Below are 25,354 nucleotides of genomic sequence, written 5' to 3' on the forward strand. Positions count from 1 at the left end.
CACCAATATCTTTTATTTCTTGCTCCAATATTTAATAAGAAAGAAATTCGCTTCATTTTGAGTTTTATCAATTTTATTCTCGGTTAAATACAAAAAAAGGTTCATAGTCACAGAAGCCTAAGAGGTTATGGGGTTACTTACCTCCAAGCTTTGGGCTTGACTATAACGCAGTAGGAAATTTACGTAAGGAGGGTGTCTCAGTTATGAGCCACAAAAGCTGACAAATATATGCAGTGCTGGGGGGCTACAAGAATAACGCTACATGTATGTACTAAAAAGTTCAGATTCAATTACCTTATGGCCATGGAGAAAATGATGACATAAATGGATTAAGTGTTACCCCATAATCTTTTTACCTTTATATAGTGAAATTTGACATCCACAACAAACGAAAGTGGTATAAATGATAGTGGAGTAATACTCTTATGGTTCATCTTGTGCGATCTTCACGCTATTGGTGTCATCGTCGTTTTGTGTTGATCAGTTTTTCTGATTTACCTTATGTTCTCTTTAAAGTTATCACAAGTAAGGAATTCAATTCACAAAAGGGCAACTGTTTGCATAATAACATGATACTACTGTAGACTTCAAAACATCGAAAACAGATCAGACCAGGTAACAAACGGGATCGACCTATTTGGGATATTGGCCGGAGTTCATCTTACGTCATCTTAACTTGTTCGTATCTACGATTCCTCTACTGACTTGGCGAACTAACCATGTTGGATATTGGGCTAAGATTAGTTGAAAAAAATCAGATTTACAACGAAATTCCTGATCATAGCCGTGCGAGAAAAACCTGGCAGTTCAGCCACAAAATCTGGTAACGAGCCCAGAATGGTGATTAATAATACTGTTTGACTAGATATGCAACTATGTTGGATAATTAATGTGCAAAAAAAGGTTCATATTGAGAGCTTGAGATAACAGCTGCGCACGGACACTGCGGCATCCACGTCACCTGTGGCTTTAGTGCAAGTCTTCAGCAATGGTCAGGGTGATATGGCGTCCCTGGCAAATCGACTGAAAAAGACGAACGTGCAAATACAATTTTGACAAGTTTAATTTTAAATTTCATATGCATTGTTGAATTTTTTCCTCCTTCTTTTCCAGTAATCTAAGAGAGAAACACCCTTACTTCAAACCAAGCGCAAAAAAATTGCCTTTCAGATGAGAATTAGTTACGTTCCTTACCTTCCTCTGTAAATTCCATCATGGGAAACTGATTACTCTGTTCGTAATCTGCCAGAAAGAAGGAATGAAATTTTAGCCTTTACATTGAGAAAACTTAAACATTTTGGCTTACTTTCCAGTTTTTCAAAGTGCCGTGATTTAAAAGTTCACCTTGTGAATTTTCTTGCTTTATCCCTCTATTATCGTGGCCTATGAATGAGACAAAGAAGATCACTTAATATCACATATAGGTATACTCCGACCTTTTTCGATCTCAAGTTGTCTGAAGCTATGATTTTCAAAAAGTTTTTGCGAAAATAGAAATGTTTTACAATGTTTTTCTTAGTGTTAGGTATTACTCTTGGATTCAGCACTCATCAAAAACTAACAGTAACTACAAATTTCATTACCAATTGAGTTTCGAGGCGAGATCGTCAATTTTAGCTGAGAATTAGAAATATCTTCTACAACTTTGCCTTTGCTATTTCTAAATCTGATCACAATCACACCAACAATAACGAAAACCACGCCAACCACAGAGCCCACGATGATGCCGACCAGAGTGCTGGTGCTGAGACCCCTTGAAGTCTCGATTAGTTCATCACGTGTTGTTGTAGGTCTGATGTATTGAGGTGTTGATGCTGTCGAGGGCCACCCAGTTGAAGACGTCAGGAAAGACGTAGAATCTGCCACCAGCTTCCTTTCATCAGCCAGAATGAAAGAGAAAGTGCCACCCATTACCTGGTCCTTTAGTTCTGTCATAGCCATGGAAACACTTATCTCCCCAGGACCTCCCGGTAACAGGGTGAAAGAGACGAGAATGCTTCCTGGCTGAACAACGACATCTGCAATTCTAAATTTGTTGATTGACATAGCATCGGCTATTTTTTGCGTAAAATCTATTATAAATTCTTTTTTCTTCTCTTCATTGGGAATGATTTCTTCAAAATTGGCAACAAACTTAAACTGTATGTAAACCAGTTGTTCGGTGTTGAGATGTCGAGAGGACACTGTGAGAGGTTGAGAGGTGGAAGTCTGCGCTGATTGAATTGAGGAGTTGACAGCAAAAATAGTGATGAATCCAAGCTTTTGATATTGACATTCAACTGATACTCCTCCGTTTCCAATTTGGGATGTTGCGCCAGTAATTATGTCCTCTGTGGTCCACAACGAACTTAAGGGGTCCCAAACGTGGCACTAGGGTCGAGATAAGTGTTCATAGAAGTTAAAAATTGTCTTGAGGTCGACATAAGTGTTCATGCAGGTGAAAACGGACTTAAGGTCGAGATAAGTGTTCATACGAGTTAAAAACGGTCTTAAGGTCGAGATAAGTGTTCATATGAGTTAAAAACGGTCTTAAGGTCGAGATAAGTGTTCATACGAGTCAAAAATGGTCTTAAGGTCGAGATAAGTGTTCATATGAGATACAAATGGTCTAAAGGTCGAGATAAGTGTACATATGAATTAAAAGTGGTTTTGAGGTCGAGAGAAATATTCGCACGAGTTAAAAATGGTCTTAAGGGTCGAGGTAAGTGTTCATACGAGTTAAAAATGGTATTAAAGTCGAGATAAGTGTTTCTTAGGGTTAGGAGTTAGACACGCTTTACAAAGAAACAGCTCGCAGGCTTATGTAATTCTAGTGTCTTGTTACAAAATAATTAACTGACCACAGGGACTGTGTCATCAGACTTGCTGTATCTATGCAGTGGAATCCTGAATCTGACAGCATCAGAAAGATCACTAACTGGCAAGTTGGCTGCATTCTCTGGGTTGAAGAGTTTGACGTAAACAACGTCACTGATAGAGCTTCTGTTGTTCAACGTAGCTAGAAGGTCGTACGGATACTGCAAGGATTCATGTTCAAGTCCATTAATCTAGATTTCAGGCTCAGTTTATTTAAAACAAGCGTAAAGGTAAGTAATATTACAGTCTTCCCGTCAAAATTTATATCGCCACTGTGATTATTACAGTCACACGTAATTCATGTCACAGTTGAATTTAACCACTTTCACCTATTTGGGAGGTTTCCCTTGATTTTACGTGACTAATTATATCATTTTAAAATCTTAAAAATCAGCATATTTTGAATCGGGAAAAAATGAAATCACATTGCTTTTTTTCCACTGAAGTATAACTTAAGTCTGACAGAACAGAGAGTTGTATCGGCAGAATTATAAAGGGACGGCTCATTAACATTTGAATACTAGATGTTTACTCCTTCGTAAGAAGCGCATCAAGCAGCAATTTTCTCAGCTGCAGTAATGGCTCGCGATATTTCACTTAACTACGTGTGCTGTACTCGCCAGTTCAATTCAATTCGTATGCTCTCGGGAATGAACTCGACTTTGCGTATGTAAAACTGAACTTTCCTGCTTACCCCTGGATGTAACTAATTATCTGTCACTGATCATAACTTTTTTACATCTATTTCGTACATCTTCAAGCCGTGATGTTACACAATTTGTTATTATATACCGTCTTTATGAATTAAGTGTGTTACAAACCCACCTGAGCGGACACGATACACGCGCCATTACAACCATCTTGGTCACAGTCCCAGCTTTGGTAGAGGTCCTTCAAAGCTTGTCCAAGCAGGACCTGTGCACTGATTTGAACAGAGCTACAATTTTCACATGCGATGTGAGTGAAGTTAACATCTACATCATCAAAACTGTTCTGTTCACTTTTGATAACAACGATGTTTGACTCAGCAATGACAGCTTCCTCTCCAGTACTAATTCCTTGGCACATGGAACGCCCGAGTTCATCAACGAGAGACACAAGGTCCCCTTTCACTAACATGGAGGCATCGGTAAAGTTGTTGGGGTCGATAAGTGTATTGTAAATACTCAGAACGGTTTCAACCTGTGGAAGGGGAGAGTATCACATTTTAGACAACAGCTTAACCCGGAAAGGGGAAATTTCAACTGGATTTACCATTTTCCGGTGACATAAAGTAAAATTTTGGCAAATAATAGAACGAAACACCAGCATACCTTCGCTGTGCTAACGCAAATGCATGTCCGGCTTAATTTTAAAGGCTCAGGCCTCTGCGGTAAGTCTCATGAAACTCTAGTTAATTCACTGATTAAAATGTGAGGACCAACCTATGGACTCAATATCGTTCCCCAGCATTTAATATAAAAACCTCAGAACTTGGGAAATCAAATCCCAATCTTTTAAAACTAATCGTTTGTTTACGAACGTTTTCATACGATGAGAATTTAAATTACGCCAGACTACCATGACAAACCTCATCTGCTGTCTTCATCATAACTTCTCCCTCTCCTTCATTGCTGCCATCATCAGCTGCCCGTCGTTTTCGACGAGGATTAAAATCGCTTTCTCCAGGCTGAGGAAAATTCATTTCACGAACATTTCCAGATATTTCTTTGAAATTTATCTCTGCATTGCCCTTCTTGGCTGCATCCACAGTGACCTCCACTGCTCTCATTATTCCTGCGTCGCCATCGGGGTCAGGAGTTTTCCCTCTCCGTTCTACCATGAGTTCATTGAGCTATAATTGAAAGGAACACGTGGTTTTCTTACTATCGTTATAAGGAAATAGCGGAGATTGTGAGGAATAAAATTAAAATTCAAAAATTCAATTGTCGGAGGTTTATCTGCATTCTGAATTTCCTTACCCCATTTGCAGCTTCCTTTACACCTTCCTTAAGAGCATCAGAGCTGCCGTTGTCATTGTTGTCTGCACATTGTGCTATTAACTGAAGCTCCGCTGGAAATGGACCAATTTAATCGGTGAAAAGACATGATATGATTAAAAAAGTTATGAACAAAGTTAAAACTCCGAAGGAAGAAGTATGTCAAAACAATCGCATTCGAACCAAACGAACTTTGAGCAAGTTTCTTTTGGGCGTGGATTGTTTTGATTTTTTCTTGTTACGAGAAAATTTAAGTAATAATATTGTACTCACCGGTAGCTTCAGGTATTTCGCCCAGGCTAACCCGTTCCTTGAGGTCGTCTACTTCTCTTGTTATTTCCTCCGCTTTGCAAAGCGATTCTCGCGGAGTAACAGTTGCTGAACATTCACTGAGTGTTTTAGCTCCCTGCATATCTTTCGCTTCTACGAAACACTTTATTTCGTAATTGTTGACCTCTTTACCTGTAAAAGGGCCCAAAGGATTATATGAAACCATGAAACATTCTGTCTACCGTCGTACCTTTAGCACTGAAAATATCAGATCAGCGTTATGATTTGTTTTCTCGCCTTCCTCGATATATTCGCAAGAAAAAGGTTTTTTCTATATTTTATATGAATTACCGTTTGAGTATTATCAACGTAAGATACAGAAACTTGCCGAAATTCGATTTTAAAAAAGGGTAGGAAGAAAAAAAATTGCATATTCCAGTAAGTCAAGGTCGTTCAATCTAATGACCTTCTCTGCACAATTGGAATTGCAACTAGCTTGACCGCAAGCAAGACTGTCTACAACTGAAGTAACTTCAAAGCACGACATTCATTCTGTTAGAATGACCAAGACACCACTTATAACTTAGATCTATATATTAATAAAGGAAAGATTTTTGCACATTTCGGTTCAGTGTTGGTTAAACGCAGACTATGCTGGATGATATAAGAAGTCAATTAAAAAAGACCTTCATATATGCTATCCAGACACGTCCACACTTCCCTAGGCCACTCTAGGACAAAGTTCCTACCTTCAGGTAAAAGGACGTCTTCACAAGTGTTGTCCATAGACCAGGAAGAAATGGCGTGGTATTTGGTTTTCTCGCCTTCCTCGATATATCCGCAACGGTACGACAACTCCTCGCCTTCAGGGTCTTCAAAACCTTGACCTGTTATCGAAATTTTTCCATCCTCTGATTTCTCAACTAAACCTAGAAAAGGAAGAAAAAAATGATTGAAATGAAAGGAACAATACTTCATTGAAATGTGGATTTTTGCAAGCGTTTAAAGCTTGTACACCAATCTTTGAAACGAAGCAAGTCATTGTACTCAAAAGGAGCGTTAGCATTATAACTATATTTGACCAAGGTACCATTTATTTTGCTTACTTGTTCCTTCCAAAGGTGGCTCATTAACATCAAGCTCCTCCTCAACGAAAGCTTCCAGTTCCTCGTGGGATACCTGACATTTGCATCTTAACTTTATTCCATCTGGCAGGTTTTTCAGAACAAGCGACACTTTCTGCTTGATAATGAGTCTATTCGGTCTCTTCTTGACGATAAGGACTGATCGCGTGCGAGCAAAATCTTCAAGATCAACGTCGATCATTTTTCCTAATGAGAATATAATAATTTAGTCTCTTTATGTTAATTCACCGATAGACATTACATTCATTTGCAAAACACGAAAGAAACCATTTAGACCACAAACGGCCCTTCTCTCTCAACGTAATCTACTATACGAACCAGTTCAAACAGGTGGAAAAAATACCTCAGAGCTGCGAGAACTTCAACAAAAGAGGCGTCTTTTCCATCAACTTCTATCGACAATTTCTTTTCTGATAGAAATTAAATTTCTTACCTTGTGTATAATGCAGTAAAACAAAAGTTGCAGTTAGCCTACGAGAAGTCATTCTTTCTCCTCGTAGTCTGGCTGTATTGCATGTGTTCATATCTAATATTTGGCCGGTTTGAAGCAAATTTGGGTAACTTTGCTTGATTTGCCTTAGCTGATATATTTCTCATCATTCCTTGCTAAGTTTGACCGGTTTACAGGTGTCGCTCTTAAGCATTAATCGTGACTAAGTCAAGTAACTCACCTTCGTCGTCCCTCTCTTTACACGACCATTTAACTGTTACTTCAGGTAGCTTGGTCTTCAAGACAACTCGGAATATCACCTTGTTACTAGTGAGAATTCGAGCGACTCGAAGCATCTTTACCTCGGGAATTTCCCTTCCTTTCAGTTCATAGTACACGGATGCAGAGGCGTTCATGTCGTCCTTGTAATAATTCAGTGTCACAGCACAACTGTTGGTTCAATGTGAAATTCCACTATTTGATATTAAGATATTTCAATCTTTCAACCCTATCTCGTATGAATTTCAAAATGAGGAAGGAACGAAACAAGAAACAATCTATTCTTACGTTTTATCAGCAGGTAATGTGTCTGGTGGAATACGGACAACTGCTGTTCGTGGTAAAATGAGCCGTTGAATCTTTTCGCTTGTCTTGTTTCTGTAAAATGTTGGATACCATTTGTCCCCTTCTTTGCAGTTTGCCATCCACACGTAAATGGGATTTCCACGTAAGTTGTTAGAATCTTTGGAGTCGCTCCCATCACACACTGCCTCTTGGTGGACACTTAACGATACTTTTTCTCCACCTGTAAAGGGGTTATGGTCAGGTGAAACGAAGTTCTGTCAAAATTTCAATGGCCTCTTTTGTGTATAACAGGAGCCGTTCTCTATTTAATGTCACAGATCCTCCAGTTACCGTGGTACTTTATTTACCGACGTTATTCACTCAAGTTAAGAGTAAGTAAGTGAAAACCTGGACTTAAGTTAGCTTAGAAGTCAGAATGACTCTCTTTTCTCCACAATACTTTGACAACAGTTACCAAACAGCGTTTGCTCATTTGCTATACTTTGCAGCCACGGGCTTAACAAAAACTTTTGAATAGATGTTCAGCCTTCCGCTGCTAGTTCCGCTTGTACTGCCGTACCTTTAATCTTGGCGACAATAGGTACTCTCTTTGTCATAATGGTGACTTTGTCATCCGAAAACAGTTTGTCATCACCTTTGACATACACTGTCAGAGTGAATTCATATTTCTGCAAGATCAATTAAAAGCAAAAATATTTGGGCTTTAAGTGAGACGCTTAAAACACTCCCAACCACCCAACGCGGACCGTGGATATGTTTGCAAAATTACCATTAAAACGCAAAAAAAAGGCCAAACGACATCAAATAGACGGTAGTTTCACTTAAATTTAGGTTTTGGTTTTGGCTCCATAGTCAGCTCCTTCTCTAGAAATGAACCCTTCCCTCTGGCTTCTACGCACGGACAAATGATGACCAGACTCAAGAAAGCGGCAAAAATAAAGCAAGTAAGGTTGAATGACTTCACCGTGCTTTTTCGGCAACAGCTTCGGCAACACCATGAAATATACTCACTCATGTACGTCCAACTCTGAACGTACCTCACATAAAGATTATACTTCTTATTTTCCTTACAATTTAAATTCTTCACAGCACAAAATTTGTAAGCATTTTCTACAAGCAATTTTAATGCAATATCTAGCAAGAGGGAGATGTTATCACAATACAAAACCAAATCCCCCTAGCCGATCTTTAAGGTGATATAGAACAGCTGAAAGGGAAAAATACTAATTACAGTCGATGACTTGGAAGTTTAAAGTCAAACAACTCACTTTCCCAGAAGTCCACTGATCATCTTTTATTTCAAGCACCGGGCTGCTGTCATCAAACTCCATATTTGGGTCGTCACATGACCATATAAATGACAAATAACGCATGTCTGATGTGGCGCACGAAGAGGCACGAACATTTGCTGCCAGCGAAAACATAGAAGTAGCAGTTCGATGGCAATCGATAAATATTGATTCAACCAGCACATGCAGCTTTGAGCTCAATCTTATAATACTCAAACTAAGAAAAAGCAAAAATGAAGCTAGCAAACTATATGTCATAAATACTTATGAAAGTTATTATTGCTCTCCGAAATATTTGAGCAAACATAAAAAATAATGGATGCGTCGTCTATGTTTCCCAAACTTTAGAAGAGATCGTTCCACAACCTGCTTTTCTGAAATCCTGCCAAGCCTTAATTGTTCTCAGTGTATAATTGTATTGATTTTTAATGAAGATCTAGTTTCATCATAAATATCTAGTATATGGCCATGAATAATCTTGAAATTACCAAGGATGATTTTTAAATATAGTCCTTATACTAAGCTACTTTAATAATAAGGATTCATTTTAGAATATAACTTAGAGTACAAACAGGCTATAATTTATTCGATGCGTCTTCCTGAAAGAAAGTTGGCTTTCTTTCATCCTCAGAGTGCAGGGTCAACGAGGAAAAAATTAAGTAAAAAGCTATTCTGTCTTAAACTCATGGGTCCCTACAGCTAATAAATTGTCCAACTCACCGCGTAGCTTCAGTGTTCGAGAGGGACTAATTTCCATTGTCGCCTTAGCAAATTTGATCTTTGGAATTTCTTTACCAACTCGCTCAGTGATGATGGAATCACAAGCCATTTCCATTTTTTCTGTGAGACGTTCCTGGGCACACACTGTTATGTTGTATTTTGCTCCCTCTATGACATTGCTCGCATTAAGTCGTATTCTAGTTTGATTGGATGGCAAGTATTTGAATCTGCTGTTCAGTTCCTGCACGTTAGCGGTGTGCCTAGATGCTGCCGGTGAATCGATTACAGCCACTGTCCAATTCATATTTGCTGGCATGTTTGTCTTTGCGGAAATCACTAATGAATTGCACCGTCCTACAAAAAAACAAAAGACATCTAAATTCCATTAAATGATAACGAATCTCCACGCTTCGCTTCAGCTCGCATCCAAATTATCTTCCCTCTGCTTTTAAAAGGTCTTGGCTCATCAACTCAACTAAACAACCTGCAACAAACTACAACCTCATTTGCAAATGGGGTGGCATGCAAAATCTAAACATGCTGTTACTTTCTTGTCGTTTCATTCATTTATATCACCAAATCAAAAGTTTGGATCTCCAGGTCCTGCTATGCGACTTTACAATTACTATCAGTTTTTTAATACATCCGAGTTTATATCACTTTGATCTCACATCGCGTTTTGGGTGAAATCCCTCTGCACATACCTACTTTCTTTGGGCCAGAAATCTCGACCGAGAGATTCACACCATCTTCTAAGTTGCACGTGACATTCTTTTTATCTGAAGGAAAATGTTTAGTATAACTTGACCATTTGCTTTTAAAACTCTTCAGGTCAAGTTCCACTTCCTCTCCGGGGCGAAGTCGGGAATTTTGCGGGAGGCTGATGATAAGTTTTTTATTTTTACAGCGAGCCTTTGACGCTTTAGTTATTTTTTCCAGAGCACTGCCTGTTATGAAGCGGTCGCCACTCTCCCACTTGTCGGTGCAGTCAACCAGTCTATCAAAACGGATGGATATGAAGCGAGCAGACGCCCTAAACTTGCATTCCAAAGGCTTAGGTACGCGATCGTAGAAATTAAACTTAACTGCAATATCTCTGGATATTTTTTCGTTTTCTGCTCCGATGGCAAAGAGAATGCTGATCGTTCCGCGCTGCGCCTTAATGAAACGCTTCAGAATACAGACAATGGTTGTTGGGTTGACGTAAAGGGCTGGAATCTTTCGTAAGCTCTCCTCCTCTTTCTCGTTTTTTTCTTTGGAAATCACACATGCTAAAGAGGTAGTCTTGAAAAATCCTCTACCTGTGAGTGTTACATTTCTTTCGGTGTTGATTTCAGTTTCATTCGGGCTGGCCTCGATGATATCAGGTTTTCCATAAACCAGGATCCTAAACTTGTCGAATCCCAGTTTGTTTTTGTTCCCGTCAAAAGAACAGTTAAGTGAATAGTTACCAGTTCTCATACTTGGTGTTTTTACTATAACTTTCTTCCTTGAAAGAGCCTTCACAAACGTCAAGTCGTATTTTCTGTAAACAACGAATTTGCACAAGAATTATTCTGTTTTTCTTAATTCAAATAATCGAAGATCCTGAAAAACTACCTCTCACCGAATTTTCGCCAATAATGTCACATTATTATATTAATGTGACATTAATGGTTATAATCTTCGATGGGAATCCAAGTTGTCCTAACAATCCAATCCTCTGAATATGCCTTGCTTCCAAAGTGTGCTTTATAGCTCAGTTCTTAGTAGCGCCCAAATAGTATCTGAGAGGCATGAATTCGAATTCCCTCGAAGCCTGAATTTTCTCCAGGCTTCCTTTTGTGGAATTGTTAAAATTGCGGCTAACCTACGACGACCATAGCTTTACTTGATTTTCATCTGTAGGTCAAATGAAATTTATTCAATTGAAAAAAATTGATTCCAAAACGTGTACAATGAAATTGCAATCAAATATCAAAATCTTCTCGGCTTCCTTTCATATGCACATCTATGGACAAACGTTCTGAACAGTTACCAAAAACCTAAAACCTAAAACCCAGTCAATGTCAGGGGGGTGAGAATACTGGTGGCCCAAAATTAGAACTGCTATTGCTTTAACTAACGTATAAATTGATCGTAAACTCTCCTTCTATTACCGTACGGAAAGTCCTTTACAGACCGTTGTTTTACGGTCAAGTTACACGGGTAAACAGGAAATGGATAACTTTGATCCTTTGAACCGAGGGGAATCAGATAAAAAATTGCAGAGCGCATACAGACCTTTCAGCGTCCTTGTAGAGATAGCAGGTGATCTTTTTGGCCATCCCAGTAACTCTCAGGCTCATCAATGTTTGTTGATTTGAAGGTAAGGCTCTGGAATCACAATCAAGGATTTTCGGACATTTATCAAAGTTTTTCGTGTCTTGAGGATCTGCACAATTACCACATGAATCCTTCGTTTTGTTTCCATGTGGTACTCCTTCACAGTCAACACACGTCGAATTATCTCCGCCGCAAACTCCGCACTCGTCTTTTCCCCAATGCAATGGCTTCATAGTTTTCCCGCCAACACAAACAGTAGTATTGCAATCAGACTGTCACATAAAATAGGAAGAGAACTGAATGGTAAGCTTACAGTTCTCACAGTATTAAAAATAGATTATTTGCTCACATGTTTTCACATACCCATTTTGCTTTACCGTTGCAGTCACCATTGCAGTCTTTGAAATTGATGACATTGTCGTTGGACTGGCAAATGTTACATTCATCTACGTAAGATGGTATCAAGCAGCTCCCAGAACAGAATGAAGTAGTCTTGTTGTCGCATCTGTTACACTCATCTTCAAAACAAAATATTTATAATTTAGTCTCCTTAAGTAGCCTGGCCATCCCCCACTAACCCTTTTTCTTAAACACTTTAAACAAAAGATAATGACTGACCCTTTTTCTTATTTGAGTAAGGTATGTTATCGCATCCAAGGCAGCTATTTTCCTTGACACCTCTCCTGGGGCACTGATTACATTTGTCTCTTTTCTTCCTTGACCAGGCCACATTATCACACCCAAGCTGAGCTGCTACGAACTTGACACTCTCCCGTGATAAAGATGTATCCAACTCTAAGGCGGTGGAATTCATTTCGTAGTATCCTGATGATTTGTTATCTGAGTTGTCGTAAGCTTTAACCATCAAAAATATCGATTTTCTTGATTGACCCTTTGTCCAAGATACGTTTCTGCGGGGCTTTAAGGCAATGCAATCATTTGGTCCTAAGAGAAGCATCATCCCTGAAGTCAAATTTATCTCTTGTAGAGGGCCATTTTCGATCCTGAATTTCCAAGCGACATACTTCTGTGGTGGTGCATGCAATACAGCCAATCCAATCTCAGAGTCATCAGGATCAGCTACAACAGTGAATGGGCGGCGATTCGGGTTAAGCGGCTTCACTTTTATAAAGTCCTTGGGAACCTCTTTCCTTTCGAAGACGTATCTGACATACTCCGAGCTCATCTTCGTCAAGTTTCCAACTCGCCAACATCTGATATCAGCGTCACTAAAGTTCTCCCGAACTGGCGGGAAAGGAATTAATTTCTCACGATTTTCCAATTGAAACTTGGGAGGGTCGTTCAAGGATAATATTCTGACTTGTAGCCGAGCCATTCCTGATCCTATGCGGCATTTGCCCTCTTGTGATCCCGCACAGCTTCCCTAAGATACACATGAGATAACTTTAAAAATACAAATACTTTTAATGCTTTATGTAGGATTGTGTGAATATCAAAATGTCGACAATAAGTTAGTGATTATAAAAGTGCGATAACTTGATTACATTTTGACAGTTAGATTAAAATCTAAAAGCAACCCAAATTAAAGTATGATCTCGTGAAAGTTTGGCTTTAAAGAAATGCAAAGAGCTTTTAAATTCCACTATTTCTTGTTTATGATCTTATTCTCCACTGGCCGCTGTCTTTCCTTTTTGGGGTTTCCTAAGTTTTCTATATAGATATTTCCATTTATAATTGAGGCATCCTCAAGCCAAAGCTGTATGAGAAATAACACAAGCCAATGATGCCCGTTAGAGACCTACAAATCACCTTTACATCCGGCACAATGAAAGACCTCACAAAATTTACAATCTTTCTCTTCAAGTTAACATTGGTTCCTCTCTGTAGTCGATCTATAAGTTTCTCGATGGCTTCCTCAATGCGCCCATTCTCAATCCTACGCAAGATACTGCTATATTCTTTCTCGGATATTTCCCTGAGCCACGTGGGTTTTTCCTATGATATTCAAAACCACACTCATTATGTACATTTATCACATTCGGAGTTGGTCATTGTGGAAATAATCGGGTGAAAATCTTATAAAGGACCTGTTGGAACGCTCTCCTCATACACTAACCATAAACAAATTTTTCCATAAAATAAAAGGAGTCAGCTGATGCAGACCTTTGCAAAACCAGGTGAACTCACTTCATTTAAGTCGACTGGAGAATGCGCTGGTACTCTGCAGGCAGGAGCTAATGTAAGGTTAACATTACCAAACATATTTGGAGACGGCTCCATTACACAGGTCCAATCCGGCGCGAAAAATACAGACTTGGAACTTGGTCCATTCGGAGTAACTTCAAGAAGCTTCCTGGATCTTTTAATGGAGCATCTTAGTTGCACTGTAGATAGGATGAAAATGATATGAAGCTCGTATCTAGATAATCAAAAAGTATCTGAACTCTAAGGAATCAAAATAAACAAACGTTAATACACCTCGCGTCACTATCGTGTTGCAATAAAGAAAAATAAATAATAATAATAATGTTTATTTCTTATATTGCGCAGTCTAACATACGATAATATGATCGAGTGCGCATTACAACACTAAAATCCACCCAACCCAACCCAGGGGAGGACATCCATCACACAGTAATCTCGTGCGTGCGAAATTAACGTCTCCTACCCCAAACCCTGCAGGAGACGGGACCTCCGGCTTAACGTCTTATCCGAGAAGACGAAGCAAGGTGAGTGAAGCGACTTGCTTAAGGCCACAACGTAGTGCCCCATCCAGGACTCGAACCCGGGCCGTCCGACCCAGAGTCCAGCGCTCTGACCACTGGGCCACTCACGCCTCAAATGATTGTTGTCTTCAATGGATTTTTTTTCTTTTATTTACCTTTATTTAAAGGCTTCGTTTTTGTTATGACCACCCCGGTAATCTTCTGTTGCAGCTGTTTCACTGCTTGGTTGTATAGTGAAGTAAACTTTTTGGGAACCCGACAGGCCAGCGATTTATTTAGTTTTAATTCACTGCAGTTTGTCGGATGACTTGTAACGTTGACATATTTGGAAAACTGGGAAATAAAAATTAACATGGTTTAGTAACACTCCCTATAATACCTGCAAAGAAACGCAAAATCTGGGATGGTTTTTAAAATCTTTCCATGGGGACATGGCGTGACAAGTATCCGTAGGAAAATTACAGGTAGGGGGTTTTACTTTTCTCACAATAAAGCCCAAACGGACCCCATATTCAGCAGACCCGATATCATTAGAAAACACTGTGTTAAGTGGAGTCTAAACAAAGTCACAAGCTTGTCGTCCCATATGTCCTTGTGATGTAAACTTGTATTCAGTGAACACCTCACTAGCCGTCTGCTAACATCAGATTGACTCCCAATTGGGAGCCAAAAGCTGCATTTAACCAAGTGGTTGCATTAAATTTTTAGATTTGAAGAAAATATATGACATTTTTTAAAAACAGGTTTCGACATTTCTTCTGTCATCTTTAGTTCTGATTTATACGAAGTACAAAGTTGAATTTAAAGTGAATAACAGAACGCTCATTGGACAAAACAAACAATAGAAATAAAACAATGCATGCAATTACAAGGAAAGTTTTAAATTAACGGAGCCCATGAGGGATAGGGTCTTTCACACCAATCCTAATACCTCTTTTAGAAGATGAAAAAGCCAACTTAATATCTAGATGGCGAACCCTTTTTTGCGTGACAAAAAAAAAAGAGGGTTCGCCACTTTGCTAAGCGTTACGGTAATAACATAGATATCAACTTGGATTTTTCATCTTTTGAAATAGGTAACATGTTTAGTGTGAAAGACCCTGTGAAAGACCCTGTCGAAACATGTTTTTTTTTTAATTGTTGTATATTTTCTTAAATTCGTGACATATCTGCTGCTATTCAGACAAATTTTTAGATAATGGGAAAAATTAACAGATTTTAAATTTTGTCTTGTTAACATGTTTAATTTTCATACTACCTGATATCGCAAGCCGCGACTTAAAGCGTTTGCAACACACCAAACAAAGTGCATCTACAGAAGTTCCACCACGTTTGCAATCAAATTCTCATTTCAAACAATCCCCTTTATATGCAAATAGTATACAATGTGTACAAATAAAAAAAAAATTGATTTACTGAAGTAGCCAATTATGAATATGGATGTATATGGTTGACTCTGTACCAAACCGAAACTTTAACCTCTAGTTCTATCATTGAAAAAACTTCTATAATCTGTTTCTGATGGACACCTTCCTCTTAACGGACACTATAAAGAGCCTGTCATTACTATTTGATAGCCTGCATTCATGAATCATATCATCAACTACTGGCACCTGTTCTTTCTGCGAGGAATGATCCTCTCTCAAAATAATTTTTGGACGAATAACATTGATGTCCAGACCAGCGACGCAGTTTGGCATCAAAACCATGACAACTACGTCTCTCTTTCGAACCGATGCCGAAATGTCTACACATTGCCCATGTGCGGAATTCCTCGGTCCAATTTCAATTTCAAAGGACAAGAAGCCATGTGCACAACGTTGAAACCTTTGATAAAAAAGATAAGAAAATAAGATTAGCTAGTAAATCAAAGAATTAACAATCCATGAGTGAAAAGATGCTGAGGTTTGTTGTTACTGCTATAATAATTGTTACAGCTATTCCTTTTTGTATGGGTGATAAGATGATTTTGGGTATAATTTGGTGTTAACAAGCCAGGGTTTAAATTTTTCTAAGAAAACAAAATTGCACGAGCTCGTAGGGCCAGTGCAATTTGTAGTCTTTGAGAAATTTACAAGTGCTTCTTTACGTCAAGTTGAACAACAAATCAAGTTATCACTCATCAATAACTTACAGAAAGTAACGACAGACAAAACTTTTTCATCGCACGCGCGCTTTTCATAATTTGTACTCGTGTTGCATGAAAAATGCACTCGTTTTTAGGCAATTAGTGGCGCGTAATTTTTTCCTGTGTAATACTAGTTACTTAAAATGCACCTTAAAGCGCTGTCAGTTGACACCACTAGCATTTGATCATCTGCACATCCTTTGTATGGCCTCCATTCGTTTTCAGCTTCTGATTTGAACTCCAGGCTGGCACTGTATTTATTCCTAACCGCGAACAGCCCGATAAGATCTGGAACTTCGCTGGCCGAAAATAGATTTTTGAGGGGTTCTTTGGACCACAGCATTCGCGCCTCTGGGTCTGACGAGTTACAGAGAGGATATTGAGTGGGTGTGGGTTTCCTGTGCTCCGGTTGTCTCTGTCTAATGCCACTACAGTTTCCTCTGGGAGCACATCTGATGAAACGAAAAAAAGGAAGGGATAAATAAATTTATTGTTGACGCTGTTTACAACGTTAATGCAGAAAGTGTCAGCATATTTTTTCAGTCTATTTTCTTTAAGACGTTATTCTCACAACTAAAGATGTGATTGTTTCATTAAGCGAGTCATTCTTCTGTTGGGTGAATCATCACACACGACTGTTGTCCTCAAACGGACTATGTAAAGTAGTAAATAGACACTGGACAATAGATAAAAATTTCCTCCGCACGATTTTGGACCCATAAAGCTCTCACCTACTTTAGTAATGGCGAGGGGCAAAGAGAGACCAATGGCAAAAATGAAACGGTAAATTTTCTGGAATTAAACTACTGACTTTACACTGAAACAGATGAGGAGTATGGTAAAACTTTGGGAGAATGCAATGGCATAAAATTTGACCGACATGGAATCCATGCTTTCCTAATTCTGCTACAACCATTTGAATTCAATACAATTATTAAATTCATTTTTCACCAGAGTGGGACAGATAACAAATCTGAAGAGCTGTTACACTAGATTCTCTTACCGTCCTAGGCGGCGGCAAAATTGTTGTTCGTCTGTACAACTAATGTCAGCCCGACAGGTTTCGTCTGATTTTGATAGAAACTGTTTGCATTTCTTGAGACCATACTCTAGCCTTACCGTAAAGGGGCGGAGGACTTGACAAAAAGCTGCCCAGCCTGTGTGGCAAAGGAAAGAAAACTGAGCTACCAGAGCTCCACATCCACCGACAAATAACAAATACCCTTTGTTTGGTATTTTTACAACATTATTATATACGACGGCGCAAACTTCAATGGTCGCTAATGAAAGTTAATCAAATGTCAAAAGAAGATTCCCTTCAAAATCCTTTTCATACCAGCGCTAATCTTTATTCTAGCAGATGAGTTTTCTTTAGCGTGTCAACGCAGGTCAGAGTGGTGGCAAGCATGAAAAATGATTTTTGATCCAGCAGCAAAATTGCTTTACACCACACGATGATAAAAGAGATCTTTGTGATAAATCCTAGTCTTTGCCTTAGATCGCGTCTAACCATGTCAGCCCGACTGACTGTTCCCTATTCCTGCTGAAAAGTTTGATAGTGAGGTGTACCTACCCTTACATACAGAATGAAGACAGAATTGCTTTCAAGTTTTCGAATTTTCGTCAAATTTGTATGGTGGTACAATCATAAGAGTATTAGTGATGAGGTCAGTACTGTCTGTAATGCAGACGACTATAAGTATTTTGATATTGAAAATATTTATCATTATGGGCAATGAAATATCGTAAATAAGAAAACGTACACCTACCGCTCCTGTTAGCAAACGCACTGACAGAGAAGTAATCAAACTTATCCGGCTTGGTGCAGTTGAAATGTTTAGGGAGGCAATCGTGTTGGCGTGGACAAGACTCTTGATTATCAGGCTTGCACGAAGCTTTTTGGTCAGGCTGACCATTCATCTGGTCTTTGTCATTTGGATCAACGCATTTCATGGCCGAGACAGAAAAAACCTCATCTTTTGGACAACATCTAAGTTTAGGACCAAAAGGTGAGCAGCTTTTGTTTTTTCGTGTTTGCCACTGAAGCCATGTGCCGAAAGAACACGAACCATTTCTAGCAAGGCTAAAAGATTTTTAGAAATTAATTGGAAATCCAAGATTAAACGAAATCTTTTTGTTCAGTTTTTCTCACATTCAGGTATAACATTAAAACTGGTTTCAAACTGGTTTTAATTAACAACCTCATGTTTTAGCTCAATCCACCCTGGATTTTTTGTTTACTAATAAGCTGAGCTTATTAGTAAACAAAAATCCTCAAAATGTTTTTATACCATTTTAATTTTGTAACAGTTTCTCCGTTTTACAAGACAATGACAAGTTAATTGTTATACCCTTAAATTGTGGATCGTGCATATGAATTATTATAATGGATTAAAATTTCAAAACGCTGATTGTGCCCATGTTCTTTTGATGGATGAGCTGTCACAAAAACCGTGTAAAAATTAGCAGCTACCCACTGAGTCTCGGCGTTGCTTAACATAATTTTCATACCTCATAGTCAGCATACAAAATCCTGCATCGTCTCTGCGTGTTTTGTTTTTGTCCCACGGCTCTTTCTCCATTCCCAGTTGAAAAAACTGCCTGTTTGCAGTGCAGTTGGATAAACTACCTTTGGGTACGCAGCCCAACGAAGTAGGACAGTAAACCTCTTCTTCAGAACAGTTGCCTCCAAACGGGGTCTTTGTGGACCGGTTCTTAATAACCCTCGCAAACCTACTTGCATTTTTCCTGAGGAGGTTGCACAGATGGCAATTCTCAGCGGAGAAAGGACAAGCGACGTCAACGATCTTTTGGCAGAAAGTTTTACCAGAGAGGCAACTCATGTGTGATTCGTACCCAGCTTCACGACAGTGAACTTCACGTGACATGCAATCTTTGAGCTGCTCCAAAATGCAAGTCAACAAGGCCTTTCTAACAAAGCAGAATGAAGCCCATCCTGATAGTCATAAAATTTTTAACAGAAGGTTAACGTGTTATCCTGAACTAAATCATGATTACCAAATATGAATTGAAAAGGTTGATAAACCACCGTAACGAATTTTGATGGAAAAAAATTACGAGGCTGCTACCAAACCCATCGCCAGACATTTTAACCTTCCTTGTGACTCACTTAAAAACATGGTTTTCTGTGGACTTTCTCTGCGCCAAGGCAACAACGAAATTGTAAGTTTGAAACCAAAATTTATCTTTGAAACTAACACCTTGCTCCCCATTTAATCAATTTATTTATGGCATGATTACCAATGGCATAACTGCATTTTCCACTATGTAAACAGACCAATAATCCTTAATCACTCGATCGGCTCCGTGAAGAGCTAAAGCTGTCTTTATCACCATATATTTAACAACAAACGGTGGGAATTTCACGCGACAGCGAGAAACTAATAACCAGTTTCATAGACAAGCTCATTAAATCGAATCACAGTGAGGTTAGGATCTAGATAAGTCACCAAATCTCCCCTACAACTTCAGTTCCATTAGGACAAACTAACTTCGTGAAAAAAGGCAGTGGGTAAACGGATCTCACACATTACCTGATTTAGATAGTAAACGCATTGTCTTGTTTTGAATATTTCCTGAAAAGAAAGGAAAGAAAAATTTTGTTTTCATTTTCGAGGCTGAGCTTCGCTCAAGTCGTGGAAGAATATTTGAGTGCGCTTATAGGAAACAAGAAAATTGCAGGAAGCCTCATATGAGCCTCTCTAACAAAATTCAATTCATTGACAATCATCGAAATGACTGATCGCGATTAGCTCTTCGCCAAGAGCTGCGGTCCAAAACAATCAACAAAATCAACAATTGTTCCAAGATGATTCGACACTCATTAAATGGGATTCTCAATGCAGATTTTTTATCAAAGAAATGGAGTTTGGGATAAGGGTTAATCTTGGAATTCAAGCGGTGTACGAATCTTTTAGCTTTTGGTTTCTTTGTCATGATCCATCGGTAGAGTTTTCTTTTAATCAAAACTTTTAATGTTGACAACACAACTCATCGCACCTGGTTCAATTGAGAGCGCTGCTTGGCTCAATGCTCTGCTCATGTTTGCTTCTTTTGGACATTCGTTTTTCTTCAAGCGGCATCCAGCTCCACAGCCGAGACAGAGATGTTCTGAGGAATTGCAAAGGTTCTTTGACGCCCACTTTTTCAGCTTCTCAGCGTGACACCCGCGTTCTTTTGTTCTACAGTCGAAGGACGAAGGACAAGACGTCTTTCCTATTGGACAGTGTTTCACCGAACGGGAAACGTTGTATTTCTCCACCAACCAACGCACAAGACGACGAGAAGAAAGCGGTTTTTTGTCATTAACGTTTCTCTTGACGATTTCACAAAAACTATGTTCTTTTTCAGATCTGTTTTTTGACGAAGTCCACCGGTGTTCTTCGGGAACATCGTCGTCTGAGCGATTCATCGGAATGCATCCACCATTATCCTTGAAAACAAAACTCAGAGGAGAAAACTTCTCTCCAGGAGGACAATCAATAAACTTCCGACTGATATTGTGTAAACTTTTGACGAACTGAAGAGGTTCCTGAGTCATCCTGCAGCATTCCCCATCCAGATCTTTGAACAACATCAAATTCGCCAAGGTGGATCTAATGCAGTGGGAATATCGTCTGTCGCATGCCTCTTGGTTCTTGACATCTTTTTTATCATGTGTCACGTTAGAACGACGCCCTTTCCCAATTATCTCATCAATCATAGAAGGGTTGAAAGACCGACCCAAAATTCTCCTCAACCTTGTATCATTCAACATATTACTTGTCTCATTTCGCTGAAAGTCATGCTGACCATCTCGAGCCCTCCCAGCTGAGAACGGGTTTGCATCGTCTTGCGAACGACGGCGGTGTTGAACGTTAACTTGGGAGACGTTACGATCAATTTTACTCATGGGGAGACTTTCATTCAATTTGGAGGGGATGCTGTTATTTCGCTTGAGATTGGAATTATGTCCTCTGAAATCCTTGGGACATTGCTGATTTCCAGGTTCACAATTCATTTCCTGGGGTGGACCACAGAGTTTTTCGTTCCTCGCGCACGAATTGTTTCCACAAGTGAACCCCGAGCGATTGACACATTGACCCGTAGGTTCACAAAAAACCTGAAGAAAAAGGAAATCACTGATGACGAGTCACGTGCTAGGCCAGCCTATTTTCAATTCAGTTGAAGGTTTATGTAGTTAAGGTGTGAATTAGCGTCACACTGCACAAGAGCCTTTCAACTGACCAAGAAGTTGAAACAAATGTAATTGTAATCAGTTTTCTCTTTAGTTCTGTTGTAGGCCTAAGCTCTGATTAGTTCTTTCATCTTTGGCTGGAATTCATCGTCTGTTTGCGGTAATCTTATTTAGAGGTTTTGTTTCAACGACCCGTTAACAGCTGGTAATCTCAATGCAAATCTACAATTTCCCTTTCGACGCGATTTTGCCTTTCGTGTTGACAAAACTTAGCTCTTTCAGGATCAACAACATTGAGGGACTACGGAGTAAATTCTAAGTTTGCGAACAAAGCGGAAATCACTCTACAAGATCAGTATTTGAGCTCCAAATATTGAAATGTATAATTTGTCCTTAATAGATACTTAAAGCTATTCAATTTTACGCTGGAAAAAGGTAAAAGCTCCAAAATCAAATGAACTGAAAGGATGTTTGCCAGTCAACTATGAAATTTAATTTCATGCAAGTTTTGAAAAGTTTCAACTTTGCTAGCAACTTTGCTACCTTAATGATAATTTTCAGTTATTCAATAAAGGCCCGGCAGGGAAACAGACCTTGGAAACAAATAAATATTTTTGGGGCAGTTCTCAATAATTTATCTGTTAGCAATTCATTTATCCGACAACGATAAAGGTCTGTCAACAGTGAAGGTTACTGCACGACGATGAAAGATAGTTTTTTTTTCCATTATTATTGCTACTGTCTCTTACCTACTCTATCGCGTTTTGGGGAAATGCACGCCATTTACGCGAGGCCTGACGAAACTTTGGTTACTTTACACGAATTTTTGACAGGCAACGAAAACGATTCCGAGAAGAATTTCAAATCTTCATTTCTATGTAGTTTTTCCACAATTTGACAGGGAAGTAAATCTGTGTGGAGTTGTACACACAATTTTGTAAGGGTTGGCCAACATTTTCTACAGTTTCCTCTGCACTGAATTTTTTCCTCAGCTAAAGACCAAAATAAACTTATTATCAACACCTGCTACACAAATCCGCTTAAGCTGAGAATTGTGAAATATGAAGCATAACCAAGGAACAATTAAACAACGTTTGACATTTCCGGATTTGATAGACTTAAAACCCTGACGAGAGTCAGTTTGAAAGAAAAACCAATTCTTAACTCTTTCCAGTTTTCTTGTGAAAGCCCAGAGTTAAGTTAAGCTCCTTCAACGTAATAATTTGGGAATATGGTACAATAATTCAAATAAACACTAAAGTTTTGAAGATTAATCTTAAAAGATCGTTTATTTGTGGCATACCACAACGTTTGCACAATAATTCATGCACGTCAGGGATCAAGCAATACATAACGTGAGTCAACACACCGATCAACGATAACAGAGGCCACGGACAAAGGTAAAAGATGGCGGTTGCTCGTATACGCGAAAGGGCGTCGAAATACAGTGATGAGGCAAAACACACCAAATGATTTTCGAGATGAACCAACCATTACATCGATACTCCTTACCCGTAAGCGAAATCTTCGAAATAAGTTTTAAAACTAGAAATGAAAAATGATTTGAAAGGACATCTGAACAATGCTGAAGGAAAACTGAAAAAAATGAAAGTTCTTTCTATACAATAGATCTTACATCTATGCAGGAAAATTAAAACTTTCTCAAATATTTGACTTGAAAACGCAACATTTTAATAGATAAGCATATCATCGCAAACACAAATTAGGATAAATAACTAAAAAACCACAAACAAACCGGGAAAAGTTTATAAAAAGTTCATTCCGTGTTTTTAAAAATTCACTGAAATAATTTTTGAACAAGATACAAAGTCAGACTCTAAAGGAAAACTAATGATACGTTCACGGACAGATATATCAGTAATATCACGATTTTAAAAATTTCAATATTTATTATGATTAGCTGGCAAAAAGTAACTATAGTTTATAGCATTTCCTGTTCAAAACGTCCGGAAGATTTGCTAAGAGTAGTGTGAATTTACACGCAGCTTTCAACACTAATATTTCTTCAATTCTTTACACCTTAATGAAGAGTCTTTTATCTTCCACTGGTGCAAATATTACTTCATTACTGCTTGACAAAATGTTAAGGTTATGTTAATTCAAAACATGTTCTGTGTTCATTACACAACAAAAAATGAACTTCAAAGAAAGATGCATACCGATAAAAGATTCTCGAACAAAAACCTCCACAAAAAAAAAACTGACTTGCAGATAATTGCGAACAAGGCTCCGCTATAACCTGCATGTAAATATACATACGAAAACGTATTTGACAAAGTTAAAGTTTTCACACCTGATAAGGAGGACAGCGGTTAGGATTGGTCGTACTGTTACTCGCACTGTGACCGCTTCTGGAGCCAGAACAGTTCACATCTGCAGAAAACAACAGAACGAATCCAAAGCAAGCCCAGAAATCTGCAAAAAGAAGAAAAAACATAAGTATTAGCTAAGTTAAGCGACCGAAGCACATATCGCACAAGTCTTTTAAACACGACTGCTTGTCTGTTTTAATGCACCTTTTAGCTGCATGTTATTGATTCATTCACTTCTACAGGCCTTCTCGTTGGACTAAACTGCCACTTGTTTTACAAAGTCAACATATAAACTTGAGCCTTCACCAAATTGCAATCACAATTTATATGCTGCTTTCGTCCTTTGCAGTCGTTTAATAATAAATGAACTTTAATTGTAGAAGTCACATGTGCCACTCACTTGATCCGGCCCCTTTATGATGGTAATATGACGTGCTATTTAAAGCAGAACACCCTTATTGTTTCCTTTAGAAGAAGAAACAAAACATTATTTCTTATTTGAACTGGTCTGGATCAATACCAGTCACTGGGCACAGCCACCCATGAAAAAGTCCCCTTCATAAAGTTATCAAAACCACCCTTCATAATCAAGGCGTTTTGAATCGCTCTTTGCAACTCGATCGGAACCGTTATTTACATATATCAGTATATGTGTACACACTATGCCCAAGGTTTCCTTTTAAGCTTCCTGAGAATTTGCCACTTTTAACGTTCTTGAAGTGTCACTTTAATAGTTCCAAAAATCACCATTATTACCGTCCCTGTAAAACAACCACTTTCAACTTCCAATAAAATCGCCACTTTTAACGATCTTTCCTAAGATCAGAAAATCATTTTCTATATTGTTATATGTAACTGACGACATTTATGGGCTTATGAACCATACAGAGCGATGGAAAACATCTTTATTATGCAGAGTCGCTTTGATAACTTTATTCGGAAAGTTTCTTCGAGGGGGGTACTGTACACAAATGATAACAGAAAGTTCCTTGAAAATGTCTTTCCTAACCCCATGATAACAGGACTAAAAGAAACTGCAAACTTTTTTTATCTTTCAATAGAAAATATCAGAAAAACAAGACTTAAGGAAATTATCAGCTTGACTTTGTCCCATAATGTTTGCTGACAAGGCTTCTAATACTGCGCGTGATCAGAATCAATGAGGGATGCAGGGAAGTTTATTAACTTCCCTTACTGCTTTTAAAATTAGAAAATTAAAAACAATTTGAATTGCTTAGCTCACTCCAGGCGTAAACACTGCGTGATCCGAACCTAATTAGCCAGGTTCCTTGCGGAAATCGGAAGAAAGTAATTACAAACGCGTGGAAAATTGAAGGCAATCTTTCTGGTCTTCTACGGAACATCTTTGCGACTCGGTGCACCCAGAAATGCGTACAAAAGTGATTGTTCAATAACTACAACTCATTAATG

The 25,354-nt window shown here is 38.6% G+C and overlaps 1 protein-coding gene across 1 annotated transcript; it reads right to left on the bottom strand.

Annotated features, from left to right (window-relative positions):
* Positions 1-55: 55 nt before the first annotated feature.
* Positions 56-24,266, bottom strand: LOC113674033 (uncharacterized). Its single transcript, XM_089199635.1, has 32 exons — positions 24,128-24,266; positions 23,905-24,026; positions 20,414-21,515; positions 19,948-19,989; positions 18,905-19,349; positions 18,163-18,476; positions 17,397-17,550; positions 16,543-16,845; positions 15,879-16,092; positions 14,421-14,598; positions 13,727-13,923; positions 13,349-13,534; positions 12,197-12,962; positions 11,942-12,096; positions 11,537-11,850; positions 9,979-10,799; positions 9,275-9,628; positions 8,534-8,673; positions 7,825-7,933; positions 7,248-7,485; positions 6,922-7,130; positions 6,212-6,436; positions 5,855-6,034; positions 5,109-5,297; positions 4,818-4,909; positions 4,427-4,690; positions 3,682-4,038; positions 2,841-3,017; positions 1,584-2,370; positions 1,345-1,383; positions 1,195-1,242; positions 56-1,023 (listed from the first exon to the last, which is right to left on the bottom strand). Exons 1-32 carry the CDS (start codon positions 24,138-24,140, stop codon positions 983-985), a joined length of 8,775 nt encoding a protein of 2,924 aa, XP_089055761.1. The 5' UTR covers positions 24,141-24,266; the 3' UTR covers positions 56-982.
* Positions 24,267-25,354: the final 1,088 nt, after the last annotated feature.

This window comes from Pocillopora damicornis, chromosome 3 (assembly GCF_964200805.1).
Source record: "Pocillopora damicornis chromosome 3, jaPocDami1.2, whole genome shotgun sequence".
NCBI classification, from domain to species: Eukaryota; Metazoa; Cnidaria; class Anthozoa; order Scleractinia; family Pocilloporidae; genus Pocillopora; species Pocillopora damicornis.

Coding starts and splice junctions, on each gene's coding strand:
- LOC113674033 (XM_089199635.1), bottom strand. Junction 4,039..4,426: donor TGATGAAGACAGCAGATGAG/GTTTGTCATGGT, acceptor CCCCTTCCACAG/GTTGAAACCGTTCTGAGTAT. Junction 1,384..1,583: donor CTCGCCTCGAAACTCAATTG/GTAATGAAATTT, acceptor TCTCATTCATAG/GCCACGATAATAGAGGGATA.